The sequence below is a fragment of the Ovis aries genome, chromosome 1 (genome assembly GCF_016772045.2).
Source record: "Ovis aries strain OAR_USU_Benz2616 breed Rambouillet chromosome 1, ARS-UI_Ramb_v3.0, whole genome shotgun sequence".
NCBI lineage: Eukaryota > Metazoa > Chordata > Mammalia > Artiodactyla > Bovidae > Ovis > Ovis aries.
The window spans coordinates 15,887,785-15,911,199 of NC_056054.1; the positions used below are offsets into that span (position 1 = coordinate 15,887,785).

The window sequence follows — 23,415 nt, forward strand, 5'->3', positions numbered from 1 at the left end:
GCTGGTTTGCCTGAGTCTAATCCTGGCCATTCCATCTGGTCAATTCACTTGCTCACTCTGGACCTCAGTTTCCTGATTGGCAAAAGTGAAATATTGTCCTAGAGGGACATAGAAATTACTGGCAGAGAAGAAAGTGATCTTCGCAAGCAATGGACAAGGACAGTGCTGGGAGTTGCGTTAAAGAAGGGATCAGGGATGGGTTAAGCTGAGTTTTGAAGGATGGGAGAATCTCTGATGACAGCCTCTGAGCGGGGGAAAGGGTGTTTTAGGCAGAGTGGATACACAAAGCAAAGCCTGGCAGGTGGAGTATTGGCTGGAAACCTAGCCTAGGGCCCTGTGGGATGAGATCATGGGGTGCCCAACTGCTCAGCTGGCCTTTCTTCCTTCTGAGGCCATACAGTGATCTGACAACACCTGACTTCTTCACAGCCTATGCTGTAGGGACCTCATCTGTCTCCATTGCTGCTCTCGCCTTAGTAGCCAGAACAGTGCACATGCATCAAAGGTGCTCAATAAATATGTTAAGTGAACGAGAAACTTCTCTCCAAACAGGATGAAATTTGAGGCAAGTGTTTGTTCCAACAACCGTAGCAACAGCCTCCAACAGACTCTAAAATAGTGATTTGCAAAGTGTGGTCCAGGGTGCATCACCTTGGACCTTGTCAGAAATGCAAAGTCTCGAGCCGCAACCCAGACTACTCTGGCTGGGGCCCAGTAAAACGTTTTAACAAGCTCTCCAGGTTGATTCTACTACACGTTAAACCAGGCACTCTGAATGCCTACGAAAAACAACTTGCAAATGGAGAAGCCAAAATTGTGGTCAAGCCTGACCCAGAACTCAGGTGTTCTTGACCCTCTCCTTTTCCCCAGCCCAGGGCACAAAGAATAGAACTCCATCATCCACCCCACCAGGTTTCTGGAACGAAGATTTGGAAATACCAAGGGTCTAGAAACAGAGGGCGGGGCATTCCTCCCGGGAATAGAAGGCGGGGCCATGTGCTCTGAGCCCCGCCTCATCCCTGTTGCCCCGGGAAACCCCGGGTTGTAACAATAACCCGCTGACGCGCTCAGGGGAGGGATCCTGCCGAGTCCGTGGGCGGGACAGCCCTGCTTCGGACCAATGAGAGTGCTCGGGCCCCGCCCCCGCGCCCCCTCCCCTAGAGCAAAGCAGGGGGCGGGGTCGCGCGCGCCTCGTCTTCCCTGCTCCGTAGGCGGCGCTGTTGCATGCAGGGGCTGCGGCGGGGTCGCCCCCGGCCGGGAGCCCCGCGCCTCCGCCTCCAGCCCGCAGGCGGGGCACCCGGCCCGCCAGAGGATTCCGCGGCCGCGGGCGGGCACGCCCCGCCCTCTCCCGCGCCGGGCCCGCCCCCCTCCCCGTCCCCCGCCCGTCCGAGGTGCAGCCGGCGCTGAGCGCGGCAGGCGCGGGAGCTGGCGCTGGAGCCGGAGCGGCGGCGGCATTCACGGGGCGGCGGCGGCGGCGCGGGCTCCGGCACCGGCTCGGGCTCCGGCATGGTGCAGTCCGGCTTCGTCCCGGGAGAGCGGGGCCCGCGTGCGGGGTCGGCGCCGGGGGAGCAGCGGCAGCGACGGTGGCGGTGGTGGCTGCAGGCACAAGCAGGCGGCAGGTGCTAGAAGCGGGGCTGGGCGAGGTGTGTGCCCGTTGGGCTCCGCGGCCGCCGCTCTCTCACTGCCCCCCTCTTTTCCTCCCTTCGGGCTTCCCAGAGCGTCCAGCCCCCTGTCTCCGCGACCTGGCCCATGGCGCCCCGCGGTTGAGCCGGCGCCGCCAGGGACCCCTCCCGCGGGCCTCCCCGGGGCGCGCAGATCCCGGAGCCGCCCGCCCACCCTCCGCGGAGCCCCCCTCCCCTCCTCGCCCGAGCCGGGCGGGACCATGGCTGCGAAGCTGCGAGCGCATCAGGTGGACGTGGACCCGGACTTCGCGCCGCAGAGCCGGCCGCGCTCGTGTACCTGGCCCCTGCCGCAGCCCGACTTGGTCGGCGACGAGGACGGAGCGCTGGGTTCGGGGGTGGCCGAGGGCGCCGAGGACTGCGGGCCGGAGCGCCGGGCCACGGCCCCGCCGATGGCCCCAGCGCCGCCGCTGGGCGCGGAGGTCGGACCGCTGCGGAAAGCGAAGAGCTCCCGGCGGAACGCGTGGGGGAACCTGTCCTACGCCGACCTCATCACCAAAGCCATCGAGAGCGCCCCGGACAAGCGGCTCACGCTCTCGCAGATCTACGACTGGATGGTCCGTTACGTGCCCTACTTCAAGGATAAAGGCGACAGCAACAGCTCGGCCGGCTGGAAGGTGGGGGCGTCCGGCTGGGGAGGGGTGCTAGAGCCGTTGGCTGGGGCGTCCAAGGGCTGCTAGATGTCCCTGGGCACCTGGTGGGCGGTCTGGAGGGAAACCCTGGGGCATCCCCAGGGGTCACAGAGTGTGTGCCCAGGGCGTGGGGCCGGCTGGCCGACAGGCGGGGGCGTGCTGGGAGCAGCTGTGTGCATACTCTGGATGCAGGGTGGGAGGTCTGGTGGGGTGACAAGCGACTGCCACTTTGAGGCACCTCTGAGGGATACCCTCACCCCATCCTTGGGGGCATAGCAGAAGAACCTATTCTCAGGCCTCAGACGTTGGGGACCCCTCTGTTACCCGCACGAGTTTGCTTTGTGTTACTCTTGTTTTACCCTCTCCACCAGGGCACCGTCCTTAAAGAGCTGAAATAATGACTTGGGGCCAGTGGCTGCTTTCCTCCCAAATCTTTCCCGCTGCCCTCCCTGAAGCTGGCTTCAGGGTGAGGAATGCGACCCTAGGCCCACAGTTCTTTCTGTAGTGCCAGGAGTTCACCCTAGGGCACCAGCCAGTCTGAGGTGGGGAACTGGTCAGGTGATCTGAGTTCTCCATGGGGCAGCTGCTGTCCCCCCCTTGGCTGGATCAGCATGGTGGGCTGGTGATGACCCCTGCTGGTGTGAGGGCAGGGTGTTGAGACCTGGGGATCTGTCTGTGCCCACCCCAGGCTGTCTGTCTGCCACTTCCCTAATTTTCTGAGCCCAGATGCATTTGGGGTGGGGGAAGGGGGAGGGGCACCCCAGGGAGGCCTCAGTACCAACCACTGGAAAGGGGAGAGCCATCTTGGGAGAGGACGGGGTCTTGACTGGATTGTGGCCTCCCGACCCTACCCTGGCTAACTTGTTGGGGAATGGGGACCGTGGATGCCTTTGGAGGAGAGGAGGCTGGGGGGTGGGAGTGGTCAGGCCATGCCTAGGGCCTGTAAGCTGCCAGGCTCCCTGTGCAAGAGGGGGTCTCTATGAGGGAGACATCCCTAAATGGAGGCAAGGGGCTGTGGCTGGTGGTGGTAGGCAGGGTCAGGGGAAGGAGTGTGCCAGTGGAGGAGGGGAGGCTCGTGGACAGGAACAGCGCGAGATGCCCAGCAGCTGTGCTGACCTGGGAGTTGACCTGGGAGCCCACAGCTCTCAGGCTTTATGCTGGCAGCTCCTCTGTCTCTCTGGCCACTGCTGGGTGGGGATGCAGGCTGGAGTGGCAGGCCTGAGTCTTCCTCTCCATCCTTTAGCTGGTCCCCCTTGGGCTCAGCCCCCAGCAGAACACTTGTTCCTCCTAAGTGGGTCCTGTACTTTGCTCCCACCTCCCTCCCCTGCACTGTCCCACCCTTCACTTCTCCTTGTGGATAGTCCCTGTCGTCAAGGGCACAGAGTTCAGACACCTCTTCCAGGAAGCCTTCCCTAACCCCTTTTAGCTAGCGCAGGACTCCCTCATCTCTGGTCCTCTCCCTTCCTGTCATAAGTCTTAGTCTTTTGTGTCCTGTCTCATTTCCCTTCCCCACCCTCTTTGGAAAACAGTGGCAGTAGTTAGATCAATCTTTGTGCCCATGGCACCAAGCATAGAGCCTGGCACCAGGAGCTACCAGTGCATATCTGGTAAAAGAGTAAAGAAGTGAGTGGATGGTGCAGAGGGTGCTGAGACCAGGGAGGATACTGTGAGTCAGAGCAAGCCAGGAGGGCTTCCTGCAGGAGGCAGAGCTCCAGTTGGAGTTGAAGGATTAGGGATGATGGGGAAGATGGCAAGAGGGAACATGAGGCTTGAACCCGGGAAAAAACTGCAGTGCACTGAGGGTCTCAGGGCCAAGCCCTCTGCCAGGCAGCTTCAGGCATCTGTGCCAGGTGTCACCTTTAATGCCCTCTGCACTGCCTGAGGTGGGTTTTACTGTCACTACTTATAGAACTGGGCCCTGAGGCACAAACTGGAGAAGCAAACTGCACAAGGTCACAGTCAGGAGATGGGAAGGCTGGATTCCAATCTAGGTGTGTCTCCCTCCAGGGACCCAGAGCCTCTGGAATAGTGTCCTGCTTGCCCTGGTTGTGGGAGGGGGACACTGGCAGCTTTCAAACAGGGATGGATCTAATCTGAGAATGGGATTGGGAAGGTACTTGGAGATAATATAGTCCCATGAGTTCATTTTGCAGACTGTGAGACTGAGGCCCTGGCAGGGAATGGGACTCTCCTCAGGTCATCAGTGAGTGGCAGGCCCTGGATGATGGCCCAGGCCTCCCGCCTGCCCGTTGGATGCAGTTTCCTCTGCACCACACTGCTGGGGACACACTGCTTCTCCCTGTGCCTGGGCTCAGGAAGGCTTGCCCTGGGCTGGGGCACTGGTGAGGGGTCCTCAGGCTCCTCACCTAGACCCTGGCAGAGACCCCCGCAGCAGCGGAGGAGGGCTGTTCAGAGAGACCTCTGGTCTTTCCCATCTCATCCCCTCAATGGCTGTCCTCCTCCTATCCCACCTGCATCCAGCTCCCCAGGGAGCCTCCTTCCCCTCTCATTCCCGCCCCTCCCACCACCTGTTCCCCTATTCCTAGTCTGTCCTTCCAGGGGCTGGGTGGAGGGGCCATTCCCAACTCCCAGCCACCCTCTGGTTACAGAGCCTGTGGGACACCTCAGGTGCCAGGGTTGGGGCCAGAGACCCATTGTTCCTTCCTCCCTCCCCTCCCCCACATAAGGGTTGCCCTTCAGCCCCTGGGGTGTACTGAACCCTGTGATTGATAGAGTGAGGGGACCAGTGGGGGAGGCATTGGACCTACCTTCAGGATGCATCAGGGTTACCCAAGCCCTGTGTTTTACAGGCAGGAAGGGCTAGGGAGTGGGGACTGGGGGGGCAGGGCTGGGGGATAGGGGTGTGGTGAAAGCGGGGAGATCCGCTGGGGAGCCAGGCAAGCCCTCCCAGAGAAGATGGCACTTGATCTGGTCTTTCTTCATTGGGTGGGGAGGGCGGGTAGAATTGGGGGGAAAGACTTCCAAGGGATATTGACTGCATATGCAAAGACAGGGAGGTGGAATTCATACACTGGGTTTGGGAGACTGTTGGGCATGCCAGGCTGGAACTAAGGGCTCCTGGAGGTGGCAGGGCTGTGTCATGGGAAAGGTCGAGCGGGCCAGATCAGGAAGGGCTTGACCTTTGCCCTGTGGCCCAACCAGGGATGTGGGATGACAGTTAGAGGTGTTGCAGAGAGGAATTGGAGGAGGCAAGATCAACAGCAGGCACAAGGCACCCAGCAGGCTGAAGCCGGAAGAGAGACTGGGCTTGGTGCCGGAGAGGCTGGAAGAGTTGCCATCAGGGCATAGGGTCTCCAGGTCCGGGTCCGGAAATGTGGCTATCCCACATCCAAGTTGTTCTTGTTGTTCAGTAGCTAAGTCATGTCGACTCTTTGCTACCCCCATGGACTGTAGCCTGCCAGCAGGCCTCCCCGTCCCTTACCATCCAAGGAGGGTCTCCCACTTCCTCTGATAGTCTAGCCCCTCCTTCCCTAGTGCTGGACTCCTCCAGGAAGCCTTCCAGGCTGCTCTGGGTCCTGGAGCTCCTTCCACTTCCACCCCTGGAGTTGCTCTGCCTGCTTTTGTGTTTCCTCGCTGCCAGCTCCCCTGGAGCTTTCAGGCCAGGCCTGGGTGCCTCCCATTCCTGTCCCCAGGACGGGTCTGGGAGGCGCCCAGTGGAGGGGAACTTCCCTTCTCCCTCAGTGCCTGGAGCACCTTGGCTGTTGTGGGGTGGGGTCAGGAGGGGTGATGCCCCCCCACCCCTGCCCGGATCCCACCCAGGCCGGCCAGTAGGTCCTAGGTGGGGTGGGGTCTAGAAGGGAGGGGCTGCTCCCTGAGGCCAGGAGGAGGGTCCTGCGACAGCCCGGCTGAGCAGTTTTTTGCTTGCAGGGCTCCCCCTTCTCTCCTCCCCGCAGCCCGTTCCAGCGGGGCTCCCTCCTCCTTCTTTGTCCTCCGGGGATCCCCAGCCCCGAGGGCTGGTGAGGGTGTGGGAGGAGGCGGTGTGAGCCCGGGTTGGGGGGTGTCCTCACCCCCCGCGCTGCACGAGCGGGGGGCTGGCAGCTGCCCGCCTCCTGGGCACAAGCCCGTGCCAGCCGCTCCTGGCACAGTTGCTGGCACGCCCGGCAGACTCCCACGGCCACCTGCTCACACCCACCCACGAGCGCTGGCGCGCGGCGGGCCCTTCCGGCTTCCCGGGCCTCCCGGCGCCCCTCCCCCGCTACCGCGCCCCGCCCCCCCACCATCCCCTCCCAGTCCTCTGCTCCACGAAGGCCCCCTCACTTCTGCCAGCCGTGTGCGTGGCCCCCCGGGCCGCCCCTCCCCAGCAACTTGGGGAGCTCGAGCGGCAGGGCCGCCAGGAGGCCCCTGGGATAGCTGCACCTCTGCGGGGAGAAGGAGGGGCGGACCCGGAGGCAGGCAGACAGACCGACAGACAGGGTGAGGGCCCCCGCCTGCCACCTGGCGCCGCTCCAGCGGGACGATGGCGGGCAGCGCCGTGCCAGGCGGTAATTGCAGACAGACTAATTTAAAGAGATGAGACGGTTATTTTTAACTCCTGTTAAGGTAATGAACGGCGCGGGGAGGGGGGTGTAGAGGTTCGAAAGTTCAGCGTCCCCCCCACCAGCCCCCACTTTCTGCGGGTTGGGGCTCCCCTGTCTGCAGGCCCTGAGGACCCAGCTTCAGGACTGAGTGGAGTGGAGGGGCTCTGCTAGGGAAGGGGAAGGGCTCAGAGGGCTGGGGAGCAAGCACCCACAGGTCCAGGCTAGTGTTAGCATCCCTCTTTCCCAGGTGGAGAAGTGGCTTGTCTTAGGATCACCTCCCTAAGAACTGGCATACCTGGGAACTGAACCCCCTTATACACCCCAAACTCACGTGTTTCCTCCTATGCCATTAGGGCTGGGGTCGGGAGGGATTTGGAAAGGGAGCAAGCTTGTTTCTAGCAGCCCACCTTCTCTTCTCTTTGAGTGGAGCTGGTGGTGGCTGCTAAATGGGGTCCAAAGAGCTTTGGAAGCCCCTCTGTGTCTTGTGAGGAGTGCAGGTATGGTCGCGGGCTTCGCGTGTGGGTGAGGGCTTCTAGGGTATGGCTGTAGCAGGGAGAGCCCCTCCACCACTGTCTCCCTTACCTCGCAGCTGACTCTTCAGCACCCCTTCCCTATCTGAGCCTGTAGCCTGCCTACCATCTTGTGGATGGGTCCCCAAGAAACAGGTTCACGTTGGTGCCTACTCCTTTCACATTCAAGTCTGACTTCCGTCTCCAGGAGAACTGGGGAGTCATGGAGCCCATTACCTGCTGTCAAGCCTCCTTCCTAGATTACTCCCTTTCTCACACATTCCTAGGTGCTGGGAGCTTGCAGCCTCCAGCACTGCCCATTCTGTTGCCAGACAGACCTTTGGGTGGTTAGGCCTTTCTTCCTTCTCTGGCCACGGCCCATCTCTCTGGAGCATTGCTCCAGGTGTCCTAGCTCAGCCCTTCAGGGTCTGTTGGAGCTATGGAGTTGGGAGTGGGTGAGGGGTGGGGAGAGCCCCTGTAGGAGACCTTCATCTCGAGTGTGTTGAACTGGAGCAAAGCTCTCTCCCGTTCTGGTCCTCTGTGTTCTCATCCATAGCCAAAGGGCCTTAACTCACCCTGTCTCTGGCCCTTTGGGGGGCTGTAACTGGATAAACCCTCTGGTTCTAAGAGCCGTGATGGGTTAGTTGGGCCTGGGGGCGCAGCGTACTGATGGGGCTTCTCATGGGCGGAAGCAGATGAGTAGCAGTGTGGATGCACTCGAACTGGGGACTCCTGTTTGGGGCTGCCTACCCTGCCCCTGGCGGTACCCGGGTGGCAGACATACTCTGAGCACAGTGAAGGGAGTGCTCGTGGCAGTCCCAGCTGTCCCCCCAGAGCAGGCAGATGGGGGTCCAGGGTGTTAGGTGGGCATCAGTGGAGACTCTGGGGCCCGGGTAGGGTGCTCAGGGGGGACAGCTGGATCTGGAATGCCCCCCTTCCTCCTGGCACCCTGGTTACCATGGAAACCAACTCCTGTTTGGGAGGGTTTGGCTGTTTGCTGCCTCTCCCCACCCCCCAACCCATATGTGGAGGTGGGAGGGGGGCCAGGTGGCTTGTGTGGGAGGGGCCTCCCACACCCTCCCCCCCCAGGGCCTCCATCTTTGCAGGGAAACCTTTCTGGTCTCTAAGAGGGATGCCTCTTGTGGGAAGGGGAACAAGAATTAAGAGAATTAACTCCTGGGTGCTAGGCAGTCATTTGGGCACTTCACATAAATCTTCCCATTTCATCCTCCCTGGGTCCTGCCAGGTATGTGATAATAGCCCCATTTTGCAGCTGAGGAAATTGAGGAAAAGACGAAGTCTCTTGCCAAGGCAGCATCGCTGAAACAAGGCTGAGCCTGGGTTTAGATGCAGACCTGTCTGTTGCTACCATGTGTCACCATCTCCCAATGCCAGTGCAGTGTCAGCCCACATCCCAACTAGTCCTCCTGCCCCAAGGCTCACTCCAGAACTCTCCAGAGTTGCTCAGTTCCCTTGGAAGCCAACCAAGCCCAAACTGCTCTGTTCGGGCCCCTGAGCCCTCTGCTGGCCTTGTCCAGGCCCTGCCCTCGCTCCCATTTTCCCTGCTGCCTCTGATCCCACACTGCCCTCGCGCTGCCATCCTTATACCTGATGCTGGAGTTGTCAACCCAGACCACTGCCGTTGTCACCTGCTCGCCACGACTGCTGTGTGGGGCTCAGGGGAGTTTCATTTCTCAGCCACTCTCGGGGGCTGATCCCTGGGGACACCCCTCAGAAACTAGGCAGGTGCTTGGGTAGTTTAAACAAAAACCTACCTACTAGGTGATTCTGAAACTCAGTGTGTCTTTCTGAGAATCCTGCCTCAAGTCCTTAGTTGTTGGCAGAGCTGGCTGATGATCTGAGTCACCTAGAAGCTTTTAGGTAGTACAGTCTGCAGCCCTTGTCTGAGACCCTCTGTATCAGACTGTCAGCGGGTGAGCTTTGAAATCTGTATTTTAACAGGTCTGACTGGTGACAGGTCAGATTCTGAACTGATGCCTTAGATGGTTATCTTCCCTGACTCCTGCTTGTCCCCCCTGTCTTCTGTTCCCAGGGTGGACCACCTTCTCCTCCAAGCAGGCTGCTCAGATTGAGCCCACACCTCTCTTCCTCACTCTTTCTGGGTCCTCCAGGGAGTTGAGCCCCATGCAGTCAGCTTCACGGGACTGAAACCACTCCCACGCCTCCACCCCCAAGAATCCATTCATCCGCCCCGCCCTGCCCTCCTGTGCTCTGCCACAGAGCGTTTGGCTGCAGGAGGGAGGGGAGCGGTCATCAGCACGAATCCTCGAATCCTCGGCAGGCAGGCCTCTTTGGCGCTGGCCCCTGAGGAACTGGAAAGTCGCAGTCCCTGCTCTCTGCTAGTTCCCTGTCTGGTGAGGGAGGTGAGACCACGTGTGCTGTTCTTACAGGGACCAGTCCTGGGGCCTTAGCCACACCAGGTCTTGACCTCCTGGCCCCAGTCAGCCTCTCCAGCCACATCACCCACCCCTCTCGTCTTCTGGCCTTTGCTTCAGCCACACACAGAACTCTTGCAACTGGAGATTCAACCACCACGTGCAGTGACAGGCGTGCTCCCATTTAATTTTCACAGCAAACCGTGAAGCTGGTACTGCTACTGTCCCCAGTTTGCAAATGAGGAAAGTGAGGCTGAGAGACACAAAGCAGGCTCTCATAGTATCCCACTGGCAGTGACAGAAAAGAAACTCCCCTGGGCCATTCCTCCCTAACCCGGTCGGTGCTCCTTCCAGGCTAGTGCAGGCTGGCCTCCACCAGCAACATTGTCTCTCTGATTTATTTCCCTTGGAGTTTGGCCCTGAGGCTTCCAGCCTGGGGGTTGGCTCTGGGATCCTGACTCCCTTGCTGCAACCCAGAGCTCCCAGAGGGAGGGAGCTGACATCGGCCCCCTCTCCATCTGCAGGTCCTGGGGCTGATGGCTGCTTCCTCCACTCACTTTAATCCAGGCCTACACCCACTGGGCACCCACTGTGCAGCGCTGCTCAGAGGAACCAGACTGGCTCCCTGCCCTCGAAATGCCTGCAGGTCCAGCTGGGGAAATAAGATGAGGATAAAAATGACCCAGGGTCATGATGGAGGGACAGATAATACGCTGTGGGTATTTGGAGGTGAGGGAAGAGAATGAAGCAAAAAAGTTAAACCCTCAGGATTTTTTGGGAGCCTCACAGGGTCTGGCTATGTTAGCCAGAGCCCAGCAGGACTTGAGGCTGGAGAAGCAAGCAGAGGCCGGCTGGTGAGTGGCCTTGAATGCCACACCAAGAAGTTGGCACTCCAAACTGTGGGGGATGAGGGATGACATGGGCAGAAAGGATAGTATGGAGGGTTGGGGCAGGGGAAGAGACTGGCTCAGAGGCCCACTGTGGGCCTCATACTGGGATTCAGGATAGAAGATGAATCTGAGAAAGAGTAGAGGCCCCAAGACTCCCAAGATCCCAGGCCTGACGTGCCAGGCAGCACGCTTTGGTGCCTTGAGGATCTCAGAGGTAAGACAGTGGTGCGGGTAAGAGTCTCGAGGCAAGCAGGGAGGAGCAGTCCTAGTTTTGCCACCCACCCTCTGTGTAGCCTTGAGCATCCAAGCCTCAGTTTCCTTCTGCAAAATGGGATAATAATAAGATATGTCCAAGCTCTGCTGTGAGAATTACATCTGAGGAGAGTTACATGTAAAGTCCCCAGTGAAATCTGAGCAAATACTGTTAGTTGCTCATCGCTCTGGCAAAGGAAAGGAGATAACTGTCTGTGCCCTGTGTAGGGTGGGGGTCCTGGGCCCTGATCCCTGAGAGACACTGACTTGTATATGTGTCGGGGGTGGGGGCAAGACTTCTTCTTCTAGTCGCTCCCTTTCTGTCCCTGGGGTGTGAGGGAATCAGGAGGTTCCATATGCTGCTCTCTAGCCTACAGAGCTTTCCCTGAGGCCTTGAGGGCAAGCAGGCAGGTTTCAGGCAGTGTTTTCACAAATGAGGGCAGTGATTTACCCAAGGTCACCCTTGAACTCAGCACTGCTTGCCCCTAGATGCTGGCTCCTCTTTGCCCACTGGCAGGCTGTGTGACCTTGGGCATGGTCCTTCCCTCTCTGGCTCTGAGTCCCATCTGGGGATCTGAGCTCCCCTCCCCCAACACTCTGGGAAGCTGTGAGGCCTCCTCCACCCCTCCTGTCCCCTCCCCCTGTCCTCAGCTGGCCTTGCCTCCTTTTGTAACCTGAGCTGGGGCTGTGGGGGAAGGGGCTTGCCCTCTGCCAGCGGCACCTGCCAGCTGAGCAGATGTGAGGGGATGGAGGCCCCCATCCCCCAGGGGATTGCCTGCTCTTGGCTTGGCAAGACTGGGGCTGGGCGGGCAGTGCTCAGCACACCCAGCCCTGGCCTCTGGCCTCTGCCCCCGAGAACTTACCCCGAGCATTTGTTCATTTTTCAGTGGACATTCGTGCTCCAACGTGCCCTGCAAGGACCTCTCAGGCTCCGGGAGAAGACAGACAGCAGATGAGGGCTGGTGCCCCAGTCTGGGTGGGCTGCGTGGGCCTCCTGGAGCCCCTTGGCATGGGGACAGAGGGCCAAGGGCAGACCCTGGGGGTAAGGCCAGTGTCTGTGCGGGTGGCCATGCCCCTGGGAGAGCAGATGGTTCTCTTGGCACCATGCCCACTCTTCCTTTCCACCCCCCACCCCCTAGCCAGCCTGCAGGGCTGGGGCACAGCTGCTGAGCCCTCCCCAGAGCCGGGCCAGGGCAGGGCTGGGTGAGGTCACTGCAGCTGCTCCCAAGGCCTGGGGCAGGGGTGTGGGAGGTGCTGCCAGCAGAGCGAGGGAGGGGATCAGAATGAGGAGGGGCTTGGAGGGGCCTGAATGGCTTGGCAATTGGGGATCCCCTTTAATCCTGGAAGAGAGAGGAGATCTGTACAGGGGTTGCTGAGCCAGCGTGGCAGTTCCTGGTGCCCTTTCCCCAGGAGAGTTTCTGTCTGGCCTAGGCTCGCCTAGAGGTGTCTCAGGGTAGGCGGAAGAGCACAGACCTGGTGTGACTTCCTGCCGCAACACTTACCCCCTGGTAAGTGGGTCAGTTGTTCCCTGAAGCCTCAGTTTCTCCTCTGCAAAATCAGAATAATAAACCAACTCAGAGGTTTGTTACAGATACTCAGTAAGACTTAAACTGCTGAGTGCAGCATGTGTGTGAATGCTCAGCAAATCGTAGTGTCTTTCTTTCTCCACTTGTTGAAGTCTCCGGAGGAGTCAGCAGAGAGTAGGGAGGTGGCAGAGGCACCAGGAACTGGAGGAAAAACCAGGAGGAGGAGGAGGAGGAGGAGGAGGAGGAGCCAATACCTGGAACTTCAGCCTGAGGTTTGGTGGAACAGAAATGGCAAAGTTGCCAGGCCTGAGTGGTTCATGGCTGCTGAAAGTTCCAACCTATGTGTTGACTTACCGTAAGCCAAGGATTGCCCACAAAGTTCAAGTTGGGAGGCAGACTCATCCACATTTATCCTCTAGTTCACAGGTAGATTTTTGCAGTAGAAATGGGGAGGGAATAGTTATCTTTGGGGCTTGCAGAGGGGAAAGACACCACAAAGCTCGCCTTGATAGAGGAGGACCCAGTTGCACAGAGAGAAAGAGAAGGGCACAGAGAACAGTGTGGGAAGGCAGGAAATGTGAGATATCCAGGGTGGCTGGAGTTCCAGATGGGTGTAAGCAATGAAGGTGACGAGGCTGGAGAGCATCAGAGGCCCTTGATTGTCAGTCTGGAGTTGGACCCAAGCCCTAGGGGATGAGGAGCCATGGGTCTTTGAGTAGGGGTGAGCTGGGACTTCTGCTGTTGGCTTGTTTGCTGTCCAGGCTGAGTGTGTGGGCTCTGTTGTCTCTGGGGTGGCAGGGCTGGGGGATGCCAGGGCCTGTCTCTTGACCTCCTGCCTTGCTTTTGCTATTTGGTTCCTCCTGGCCCCTGGCTTCCCACTTCTGTTCCACTAATGACTCCAAGCCATTCACCTGTCAACACGTGTGGCTCCGATGCTCCTGCCTGCCCTTCCACCCCTCCTTCCCTGCAGACCCTAGTACCAAGGGTTTGCATGTGGCCTCAGGGCTCTGAGGTCATCTAGGTCACTCCTTCTCCCAGGAAATCTGTCTGGACTGAGTACTCCAGGCAGCAGAGCAAGCGACCCTCCTCCTCACCTAGCTTCCCCACCCCCAGTTTTGTGGCTTTCTCTGAGTCAGGTGTGTTCCTGGGCCAGAGGTGGGTGGGGAATTTAGGATGGTACAAGAGTTGCTCCTGGGCCTGAGACAGGGACTCCATAAGATGTGGGATGTTGTGCAGTTCCTGGCCCCACTCCCTTTCCCATGGATGTTGGGATAGTTACTGTCTTTTACAGGAGATGCTCAAGGTCACATGGATGAGGTTGGGATTCCAACTCTAGCCCTCAGTACTTCTTCATGCAGGAAGGGAGGGAAGGAAGGAGGGAGAGAGGAAATAGGAGTCACAGAGGGAATCAGAGCACTCATGCAACCCCACAGGTGATCTCGGTTCTGGGAGGCACCAAAGGGAGGAGCTGGGTCACATCCCCATTGGGTAGGTGGGGCCAGCTTCCTGAGCGCGGGGCCAGGCGGAATCTTGGACAGCAATGGAACCTGGAGAGGCAACCATACCTGGTTTTAGGTTGGATGGATGGACACAAGATCCAGGACTGAACTGGAAGAGTCCTGGATCCCCTCGGTACTAGAGGCCAGGGGGTAGCACAGGGCTTGTTATGGGTGGGCAGCATAACACTTGGGTCTCCTGTCTCTGATGAAAGCCAGGAAGCTTGGGCTTGAGAATCAAGGCAGGGATGGCCACTGAGATGGGCAGCAGGGCAGCGTTCCCCACCTCATTATGGATGTGAGTGAGAAGAACCTTGGCTTTGGAATACAACAGCCCTGAGACCCAGACCTAGCTCCATCACTTCCCAGCTTTGTGGTCTCAGGAGTCATTTAACCGACTTGAGCCTTAGTTCCCCTCTCCACCCCCACTTCATAAAATAGTATTACCTACCCACAGTGGTGTCAGAGAAGACTCTTGAGAGTCCCTTGGACTGCAAGGAGATCCAACCGGTCCATTCTAAAGGAGATCAGTCCTGGGTAGTCTTTGGAAGGACTGATGCTAAAGCTGATACTCCAGTACTTTGGCCACCTCATGTGAAGAGTTGACTTATTGGAAAAGACCCTGATGCTGGGAGGGATCGGGGGCAGGAGGAGAAGGGTATGACAAGGGATGAGATGGCTGGATGGCATCACCGACTCGATGGATATGAGTCTGAGTGAACTCTGGGAGTTGGTCATGGACAGGGAGGCCTGGCGTGCTGCAATTCATGGGGTCGCAAAGAGTCGGACACAACTGAGCAACTGAACTGAACTGAACCCACAGTTTGGATGGTTTTTAGAATTCACAGAAGAAACATATCTAAAGAACCTAGCTTACGTCTGGCATGTGGTAGGTGGTGCCCTTCTCCCGCCTTGGTATGTGAGTGTGTGCCAGTGGTGTGTGAGAGTGGGCTTGCACTGGCTCGTGAGAGCTGATCAGGGAGAACTTCTTCCCAGTGCTGCGCTCAGTGACATCATGCTGCCAGCTTAAAATTGGCTACGATGGGAATATCCATACCACAGAAACCAGCAAATGCTACAAATCGAATCAGGTGGAGTTTTTTCCTTGCTGGAGAGCTGGAAAAAAAAAAGTCCATCCTGTGGGTTCTCTTTAGCCATCAAGGGGACCAAAACGGAGGTGGGGGGCAATGGTGGAGCACTGGCTGTACCATGCAACCTAGAACTCAAAGTCCAGGGGCCTGGGAAGATTGGGTACAGTCATAGTGCCAGGCAGCCCTCCATAGGCTGGGGACAGCAAATGGTGGGACCCTTCTTCTTGCTCCAAACCCCTCCTCTTCTCCCCCCACTCCCTAGCCCTGAGATCTGCTAGGCTCTGGCTGGAAAAGTAAGATTGGATGAGGTTGAGCTATCAGGGAATGAAGCTGTGCTGGGAGGAGAAATGAGGTTGAGCTGGAAGATAAACGAGGTTGTACTGTCAAGGAATGAGGTGGTACTTGGAGGCAAGGTGAGGCTGCATTATTAGATAAATGAGGTTGTACTATCAGGGGATGAAGTGTACTTGTAGGAGAGATGACGTCCTGCTGGATCAGGCGGCTTGCACCTTCAGAGAACACAGCCACACCACAGGAGGAAGGAGAGCCTCCGACTTGGAGGATAAATGAGGGTGTCCTGCTGGATAAATGAGGGGGCCCGTCAGGTGAATGGAGTGCTGTTAGCAAATGAGGTTGTACTTGCTGGATAAATGGGACTGGTGTGCTGGATAAATGGGGTTGTGTTGTCAGATGAATGCATTACTGCTTGTGGGCGAAGGGTGTCCTGGGAATAGATGAGGGTGTCCTGTTGGATGGATGAGCTGCCGCCACCAAACAGCTCAGACCCTGTCCACAGAGGAGGCACCCTCAGCAAGGACGAGGTTATTCTGTTCCCCTGGGGGCTCCTGAAGCATCTTCTGGCTCAGATGGTCCAGACTGCGAGAGACCTTGGCTGCAGCAAGCCCTGGGTTACCCAGATCTGTTCGGGCAGCAGGAGCGAGTAGGGTAGGGGGCCAGGGTGCGCAGCTGCCTTGTGCACGCTGAGAGCCCTACTTTGCTTCTCACCAAAGCCCTTCCTCCTCTCTGCGCTTCCCTCTGTGGCCCAGGATGCTCCCCTGCTTGCCTGCCATTCTGTCCTGTGTTCTCTCAGTTTGGAGCAGCCCTTATTCTGTGCAAGCCACTCTGCCAATCTCATTAATTCTCCCTGCAAGACTACGTTACCCTCCTTTGGTGTCTCTCATTCATTCACTCAACAAACATTTATGAAATGCCTGGCATATACCAAACACATGGGGTCTGGTAGGAAAAAGAAAGGGACAGAAATGCTTCATGGAACTTAGATTCTAATATAAGGGAAGCCAGATAACAAATTAATGAACATAATATAAAGAAATTATACGGTACTTTAGAAAGCACTAATTGTTTTAGAAAAACTCGGAGCAGGGTTAGGGAGCCAAGAAATGGCAAGGCAGAGGAACGTCTGTTAAGAGCAGGCAGGATAGGTCTCATTGTATAGGTGACATCTGAACAGAGACTTGACGGAGCTGAGAGACAGACGGTGGGTATCTGGGCAAGGTGGGATGGTACCTGGCAGGTTCCCGGAAGGTTTGAAGAATGGGAGGGATCATGCAGGACAGTGTCAGGAGAGGACCCTAGGAGGTCACAGAGGGTCTTGTGGCATTTGTTCTCTACTCTGAGTGAGATGGGGGCATCCGAGTGTTCTGGGCAGGACTGGACCATGACCCAGGTTATTTATAGCATCCCTCCAGCTGCTGCCTGGTGGAAGGCTAGAGGGAAACAAGGGTGGAGGCAGGTAGCCTGTTTGAGGAAGTGGAGGTTCAAAGCGTGCGGCTCGATTGTTTGTGGGTGTCAGAGCCAAGACTGGAATCTGGATCCAACACCAGAGCCCTGCTTTTTGTGCTGTACCAGCCTCCTCGCCCTGCTGACTGAGGCCCCGGAGGCTGGCCTCTCACCCAGGTTCTGTGGGACAGTAGGCGGTGCTGGGATGTAACCCCTAGTCCCTTCCCTCTGCCCCCACCCTCAATGGTCTCTCTGAGGCACCAAGTCAGGGAGGTCCCATCCTGGAAACTGCACCAGGCCCGCATGGAGGTGTGAGGCCCCAGAAGCCCAGCTTGGGCACCAGGGGAGCCTGGGCATGCTGGGGCCTTGGCTGTGGTGGTGGGTTGCTAGGCAACTCTGAGAGGGAACCCTGGTTACTGCTACCTGGCAGAGGCGTCTCCTTGCCCTCCCTCTCTCATCTCCTCCGTGGCCTCTGGCCTCCCAGGAGGCCTTGTGGGTGAGATGTGATCAGTGCTTGCCACAGGATCTTGGCTGGGAGCTCTGATGGGTACCAGGTGGCTGGGTCCTGAGGAGCCAGAATGAGCTGCAGGGCCTGGCCTGGCCTCCTGGGGCACAGCCTGGTGCACACCTGGTGAAGAGCCCTGCTCAGCAGACCAAGGCCTAAGTCTTCACCTAGCTCTGGGCCACCTCCCTGGGTGATCTTGGAATGGCACCTTACTAAGCTTCAACCCCATCCAGGTGGCCTACAGAATTCCTTGCCAAGGGCCATTTTTTGTGAAAGTGCCAATGGAGGCTGCTGAGCAGAAAAGGTTCCAGGTTACCCTCACCCCAGCCCCACTGGTTTGAGTGTGGAACACTCATGTTTTATGTTAGATTCCATTTACTAAAAGAGTTCCACTACTTTAAAAAGTTTGAAAACCCCTGGACTGAACAATTCCAAGAACTTTTCGTTGTCAACTCCAAAGGTGCCTAGAGTGCAGTGGCCCATCTCATCAATTTCTGGGGAAGGAAACTGGCCGAGAGGAAGAGGGAGTGGCCCCAGGTCAGGCCTGCTGGAGGACAGGGAGGCATCCCAAGCTGCAGGTCAGGAGGCCTGGGCTCAAATCCCAGCTCTACCACCAGGTCCTGGGTGACGCAGGGCAAGTCCTTTTTTCTCTCTGGGTCCAACCAGCTGTGGTTTCAGGCTGGGGCTTAGGGGTACCTGGCTGGGCAAGGAACAGAGTGGGGAAGGATAGAGACCTTCATAGGCCTGGAACGTGTGTTTTTGACGGTGATCTAAAACATTTTTATTGATATTCAGAAAATTTTGGAAGTCTCATGGAGTACAAGCCAAGATTCCCTTGAATTCTAAAAAGGAAATGCAAGACTCTTAGAGAATTTTGACCTTTTAACATGCCCCCGGCTTCCCATGCTACCAGCTTCTAGGGTTGATTACATCATGGAAAGTTTGAGAAGAAATGGAGGACTGGTTTCCTAAGATTCTTTGGAAATTCTCTGACTTGTTCTCTCTCCCATGGTGGAATGTGAGGTCCTTTAGACTCAGAGTGAGTCTAACCTGAAATCAGTGCCTGGCTCTGGCACTTAAAACTGTATGATCTTGACAACTTACATAACCTCTCAGTCACCTCACCTTGACACAGTTGGTGGTTTAGTCAAGTCATGTCCGACTCTTTGTGACCCCATGGACTGTAGCCTGCCAGGCTCCTCTGTCCATGAGATTCTCCAGGCAGGAATACTGGAGTGGGTTGCCATTTCCTTAGCACATCTTGAGATAGGGCTCACAGTCCCTGAGTTGTATGAGCACTGACAGAACGATCATAAAGTACTGAGAATGAGATAAAATACTCCCAGTACCAGGGCTGACCTGGCAGGTACTCAGGAGATACCCTACTTGGTGACATCCTTCCTTCTCCTCCCACCCTCTAGCACTCAGAACCGGGCTGGCACATAGTGACATGGATAAAGAGGCGTGGCTTGACTGACCTCCAGCTGGAGGGGCTGCGAGGTGGAGCCTCTGGCTAGGCAGTTAGTCCCACAGGGGTTGAGAACTGAGGCCTCAGAGGCCCCTGAGCACAGGTGTGAGGGAGGGGCTGGGGAGCCAGGTGCAGGGCCGGGAGCGGGAAAGGGGGTTTCTACTCCAGGGAGCACCACTCCCTGGGGGTCCGTCTCCCCTCCTCTCAGGGCACCAGGAGGAGCCAGGCAGGGCAATGTTGGGAGGTGCCTTGGGGCCCCAGCCGTTGTCTCCCAAGACCAGAAAGTGCCAGAGATAAGGAACCTGGGGTCCTGAAGAAGTCAGGCACGTGCCTGGTGCTGGGGGTGAGGGCCACCTCAGCAGAGAGGACCCCTCCTTCTGCAATCAGGTAGGAAGGAGGCAGCAGGGAGAGCCCGCACGGATCAGAGGTTCTGGGGCTGAGGGGATGAGAGCAGGTCCGTATGCTGGGCAGACCTGGAGTGGTACCTGGCATTCCTGCCTGTGGGACCATGGGCAAGTTACATCATGCCTCTGGGCCTCCATTCCCTGGTACAGGAGACGGGGTAATGCCAGCTCCCCAGGGTTGTTTGTGCCCAGCACAGGTACACTCAGGGCCTGATATTAAGGATTGTAGAGAAGGAGTAAGTCTGTGGAGTGATCTAAGAAGTGAGGTCTTCTGGCCAGAGTAAGGGATTTAACCAACATTTATGAACACCAAACCCTTAGCACGCACATTATCTCAGGTAATGATCTAACAGCCTTGCGAGGTGGTTACTGTATGTTGCCCATTTTTTTCAGAGCAGCTCACTGAGGCATGCGCTCCTAGAGATTGAGTCAACAGCCATGGTTACATAGCTAGGTGGCTGAAAAGAGCCAGGCATCCTGCCCAGCCCTTCAGACACCCAAACCCCTGCTATCTCCACAACAGTGCCAGAGCCAGGAAGTCCAGGCCACCAGCAGGGAGGCCCCAGAGGTGGGGCGGGGTGGGCTCTGCAGAAGTTCTAGTCCTCCACGTTCTCCTTGAGGAGCCAGGTCAGTGGAGCTGTGGACTCCCCTGCCTCCCTCTGTCCCCAGCCCAGGCCTGGCAAAAGCAGGCGGTGATATGGAGCCCAACAGAAATTCACAAGAGGATATGTGTAGGTGTGGCTAAGGTGAGGCCCGAGGAAGGACCAGAGACAGCAGGAGAGCTTTGTGGCCTCAGGCAAGCCACTTCATCTCTCTGAGCCTCAGTCTTCTTGCCTGAAAATGGGCATGATGTCACCTGCTTTGTGGGGATTTTGTGCAGTTTCCACCAGGAAGGGGGTTGAGGGCAAAGCTACTTTGCATGAGGTGGATGGAGAGGGAAAGGAACTGGGCTGACCTGAAGGTGGCTACTGAGCAGCTGTGGGGTTTGAGGTCTCCACCGCTGATGGATGTGCTTTGAGGGGCTTACTGGGATGGGAGGCCTCTGTGGAGTTCGCAGAAGCTCCAAGAAGTTGGGAGAAAATGTAGGCCTCTGCCCACCTTGGGGACCCCCAGCTGATTCTGCTTATCCTGGCCAGACCCTCCCAGCAAAGGGTTAACAGTCTTCTCTACCTGCAGTTGCATTTTAAAGACACGAAATTAAAGCAGGTAATTTATTCTCCCCACACACGAAAGAGCAATTAGTTCTAAACAGGGCTTAATCAGTCACCGCGAGATTGATTTCTGGAGCCCTGGGTTTTCGGGCTCCTGGCGCCACGCCAGGCTGGTGGGGTGGGGGTGGGGGGGGGGCGGACAAATGAGCCGCAGCGGCATGAGCCCTTACATAATCTGTTGGGGGCCCCTAGCAGCCTGGCTAGCCCCGGGCGGAGCTTGGCTGAGTGCGGAGGGGGGTCTTGCTCCCCTGCTGCAGGCGGCTCCTCAAGAGTAGCCTCCCTGGCAAGACTAGACCCAAAGCTCCGGCCCCATCCTACAGACAGTGCCTGTGCCGGCGGGAGCAGGGAGGGTAGGGCGGTTCTGGGGTGGGGGATGGATATTCTGAGTTTGTCCTACCTGGTACTTACACCTGTTCCCCCTTCTTCCCCGCTCTACCCTTTCATCTTCCCTCTTTCCTCCCCTTCTGCTTTTGGCGTTTCTTCTCTCCTCCTCTCCTCGATTTCCTCACACTCCTCTTCCCATCACTCATCCCCTCACTGCCACTCCCCCACCCCTGTCCTTGTCTCTGGCCACAGAACTCCATCCGGCACAACCTGTCTCTGCACACCCGCTTCATCCGCGTGCAGAACGAGGGCACAGGCAAGAGCTCCTGGTGGATGCTGAACCCCGAGGGCGGAAAGACGGGCAAGACCCCTCGGCGCAGGGCCGTGTCCATGGACAACGGGGCCAAATTCCTGCGCATCAAGGGCAAGGCGAGCAAGAAGAAGCAGCTGCAGGCACCCGAGCGAAGCCCAGACGACAGCCCCCCGGGCGCGCCAGCCCCAGGGCCCATGCCTGCCGCGGCCAAGTGGGCCACGAGCCCAGCCTCGCACGCCAGCGACGACTACGAGGCGTGGGCCGACTTCCGCGGCAGTGGGAGACCCCTGCTCGGGGAGGCAGCTGAACTGGAAGACGATGAGGCCCTGGAGGCCCTGGCGCCGTCGTCGCCGCTCATGTACCCGAGCCCGGCGAGCGCGCTATCGCCCGCGCTGGGTGCACGCTGCCCGGGGGAGCTGCCCCGCCTGGCTGAGCTGGGGGGCCCGCTGGGCCTGCACGGCGGCGGCGGCGGCGGCGGCGGTGGCGGCGGCAGTGCAGGGCTGCCCGAGGGGCTGCTGGACGGCTCGCAGGACGCGTACGGGCCGCGGGCCCGCGCCGGGACGCCCGCCTACTTCGGCGGCTGCAAGGGCGGTGCCTACGGCGGGGGCGGGGGCTTCGGGCCGCCGGCACTGGGCGCTCTGCGCCGCCTGCCCATGCAAACCATCCAGGAGAACAAGCAGGCCAGCTTCCCGCCGGCCGCCGCGCCCTACCGCCCCGGGGCGCTGCCCGCGCTGTTGCCGCCGCCGCCACCCGCGCCCAGGCCCGGCCCCGTGCTTGGTGCACCCGGGGAGCTGGCTCTGGCGGGCGCTGCTGGCACCTACCCTGGCAAAGGGGTGGCCCCGTACGCGCCGCCGGCGCCCTCGCGCAGTGCCTTAGCCCACCCCATCAGCCTTATGACGCTGCCCGGCGAGGCGGGCGCGACGGGTCTGGCGCCGCCGGGACACGCGGCCGTCTTCGGGGGCCCCCCCGGCGGCCTCCTGCTAGACGCGCTGCCCGGGCCGTACGCGGCCGCCGCCGCCGGGCCGCTGGGTGCCGCGCCCGACCGCTTCCCGGCCGACCTGGACCTCGACATGTTCAGCGGGAGCCTCGAGTGCGACGTCGAGTCCATCATCCTCAACGACTTCATGGACAGCGACGAAATGGACTTCAACTTCGACTCGGCCCTGCCGCCGCCGCCGCCCGGCCTGGCGGGAGCCCCGCCCCCCAACCAGAGCTGGGTGCCAGGCTGAGGGCCGCCTGCCGCGCGCCCCAGGTGCCCTGCCCCGCACCCCGCCAGGGGCCTCTGTCTTCCCATCCTGATCCCGGGGTCCCCACTCCCATTTCTGCTCCACGGGGCGGATCCAGGAGGCAGCCCCAACCCAGCTAGAGACATCCCGCAGAAGCTGACCGCTGAGGGAAGTGGTAGGGAGGCGCTGGAGCACCCTGCTATTCCTGCCCACCCCCCCAGAGGCCCGCTCTGCCTCCTCCCAAAGACGGAAAGCCCGCGGGGTGGATGCTGGGTTCCTGGCTGGGTGGGAATGGGGAGGAATGAGGTGGGACGCGCTGGTCTGGGAAGTAGACTGGTAGATGCGACAGGGGGGGCGTCTCCGAATCCTCAGTATCATTGGTAGGGCTCTCGCGTGACTAATCGCCCACCCAAAGTCGGGGCTGATTCCCTATTGACACTTTCCCACTGGTCTTTGCGTCACCCACCCCAAGCCAGGAACCCCTCTCCTGAAAACACACCCACACCTACCTATCGGCTGTTCACCTTGAGCTGTCCTTCAAATCCTGAACCACCCTCCGACCTCCACCCCCACGGTTCAGCCCTTCCCACCCATCCTCGCCTGCCCTTGTTTCTCCCCTCCGGGTCGAAGTCCCTCTCCCCTTCCACCCCTGCCCTTCCCCCAGTACTGGTTTCAGCCTCTCCAGCTAGCCTCAGCTCTGGATCCACCCCCCAACCCACCACCCCTTTCTCCGTGCCAGTCCTGGCTCCTCTCTCCCATATTTATAAGTGTCCGGTCGGGGCGGGCTGTGGGCGCGGTGTCCCCGGCGCATATCGTAGGCAGTGTACCGTGGCCGTGCCGTCAGCGTGTGCGTGTGCGTGTGTGCCGTGTCGAGGCCGTGTAGAGTGCATTGTACAGCATATTTTCATGAATAAAATTGTTTTAAATATTTCCCGCGCCTTGGGCTAGTAGGAGAGCGGCGGCAGAGGCGAGGATCGCGGAGGTGGGGGTCCCTGTCCCTGAGCCCATTGTGACTTTGTGTTTGCGTCTGCGTCAGCATTCACAGACGCCTGTCTGCTCAACACACATTGGTTAAGCGCCTACTGAGTTCTGGATGCTGGAGATGTGCCTGGGTGGACTCTCCACCTGTTTCTGTGAACATATGCCTTGCAGGAAGTTTCTGGTCTGGGGATATTCTGTCCCCAAAAAGCCAGAGTTGGAAGAGAAGGCACAGGT

At 58.7% G+C, this 23,415-nt stretch overlaps 1 protein-coding gene across 1 annotated transcript; it reads left to right on the plus strand.

Moving 5' to 3' along the window:
• The first annotated feature begins 1,384 nt into the window (after positions 1-1,384).
• On the plus strand, positions 1,385-23,130 carry FOXO6 (forkhead box O6). The gene is made up of 2 exons (XM_027968478.3): positions 1,385-2,296; positions 20,914-23,130. Exons 1-2 carry the CDS (start codon positions 1,883-1,885, stop codon positions 22,201-22,203), a joined length of 1,704 nt encoding a protein of 567 aa, XP_027824279.2. The 5' UTR covers positions 1,385-1,882; the 3' UTR covers positions 22,204-23,130.
• The last annotated feature ends 285 nt before the right edge of the window (positions 23,131-23,415 follow it).

Coding starts and splice junctions, on each gene's coding strand:
- FOXO6 (XM_027968478.3), top strand. CDS start 1,883: ATGGCTGCGAAGCTGCGAGCGCATCAGGTGGACGTGGACCCGGACTTC. Junction 2,297..20,913: donor ACAGCTCGGCCGGCTGGAAG/GTGGGGGCGTCC, acceptor CTCTGGCCACAG/AACTCCATCCGGCACAACCT.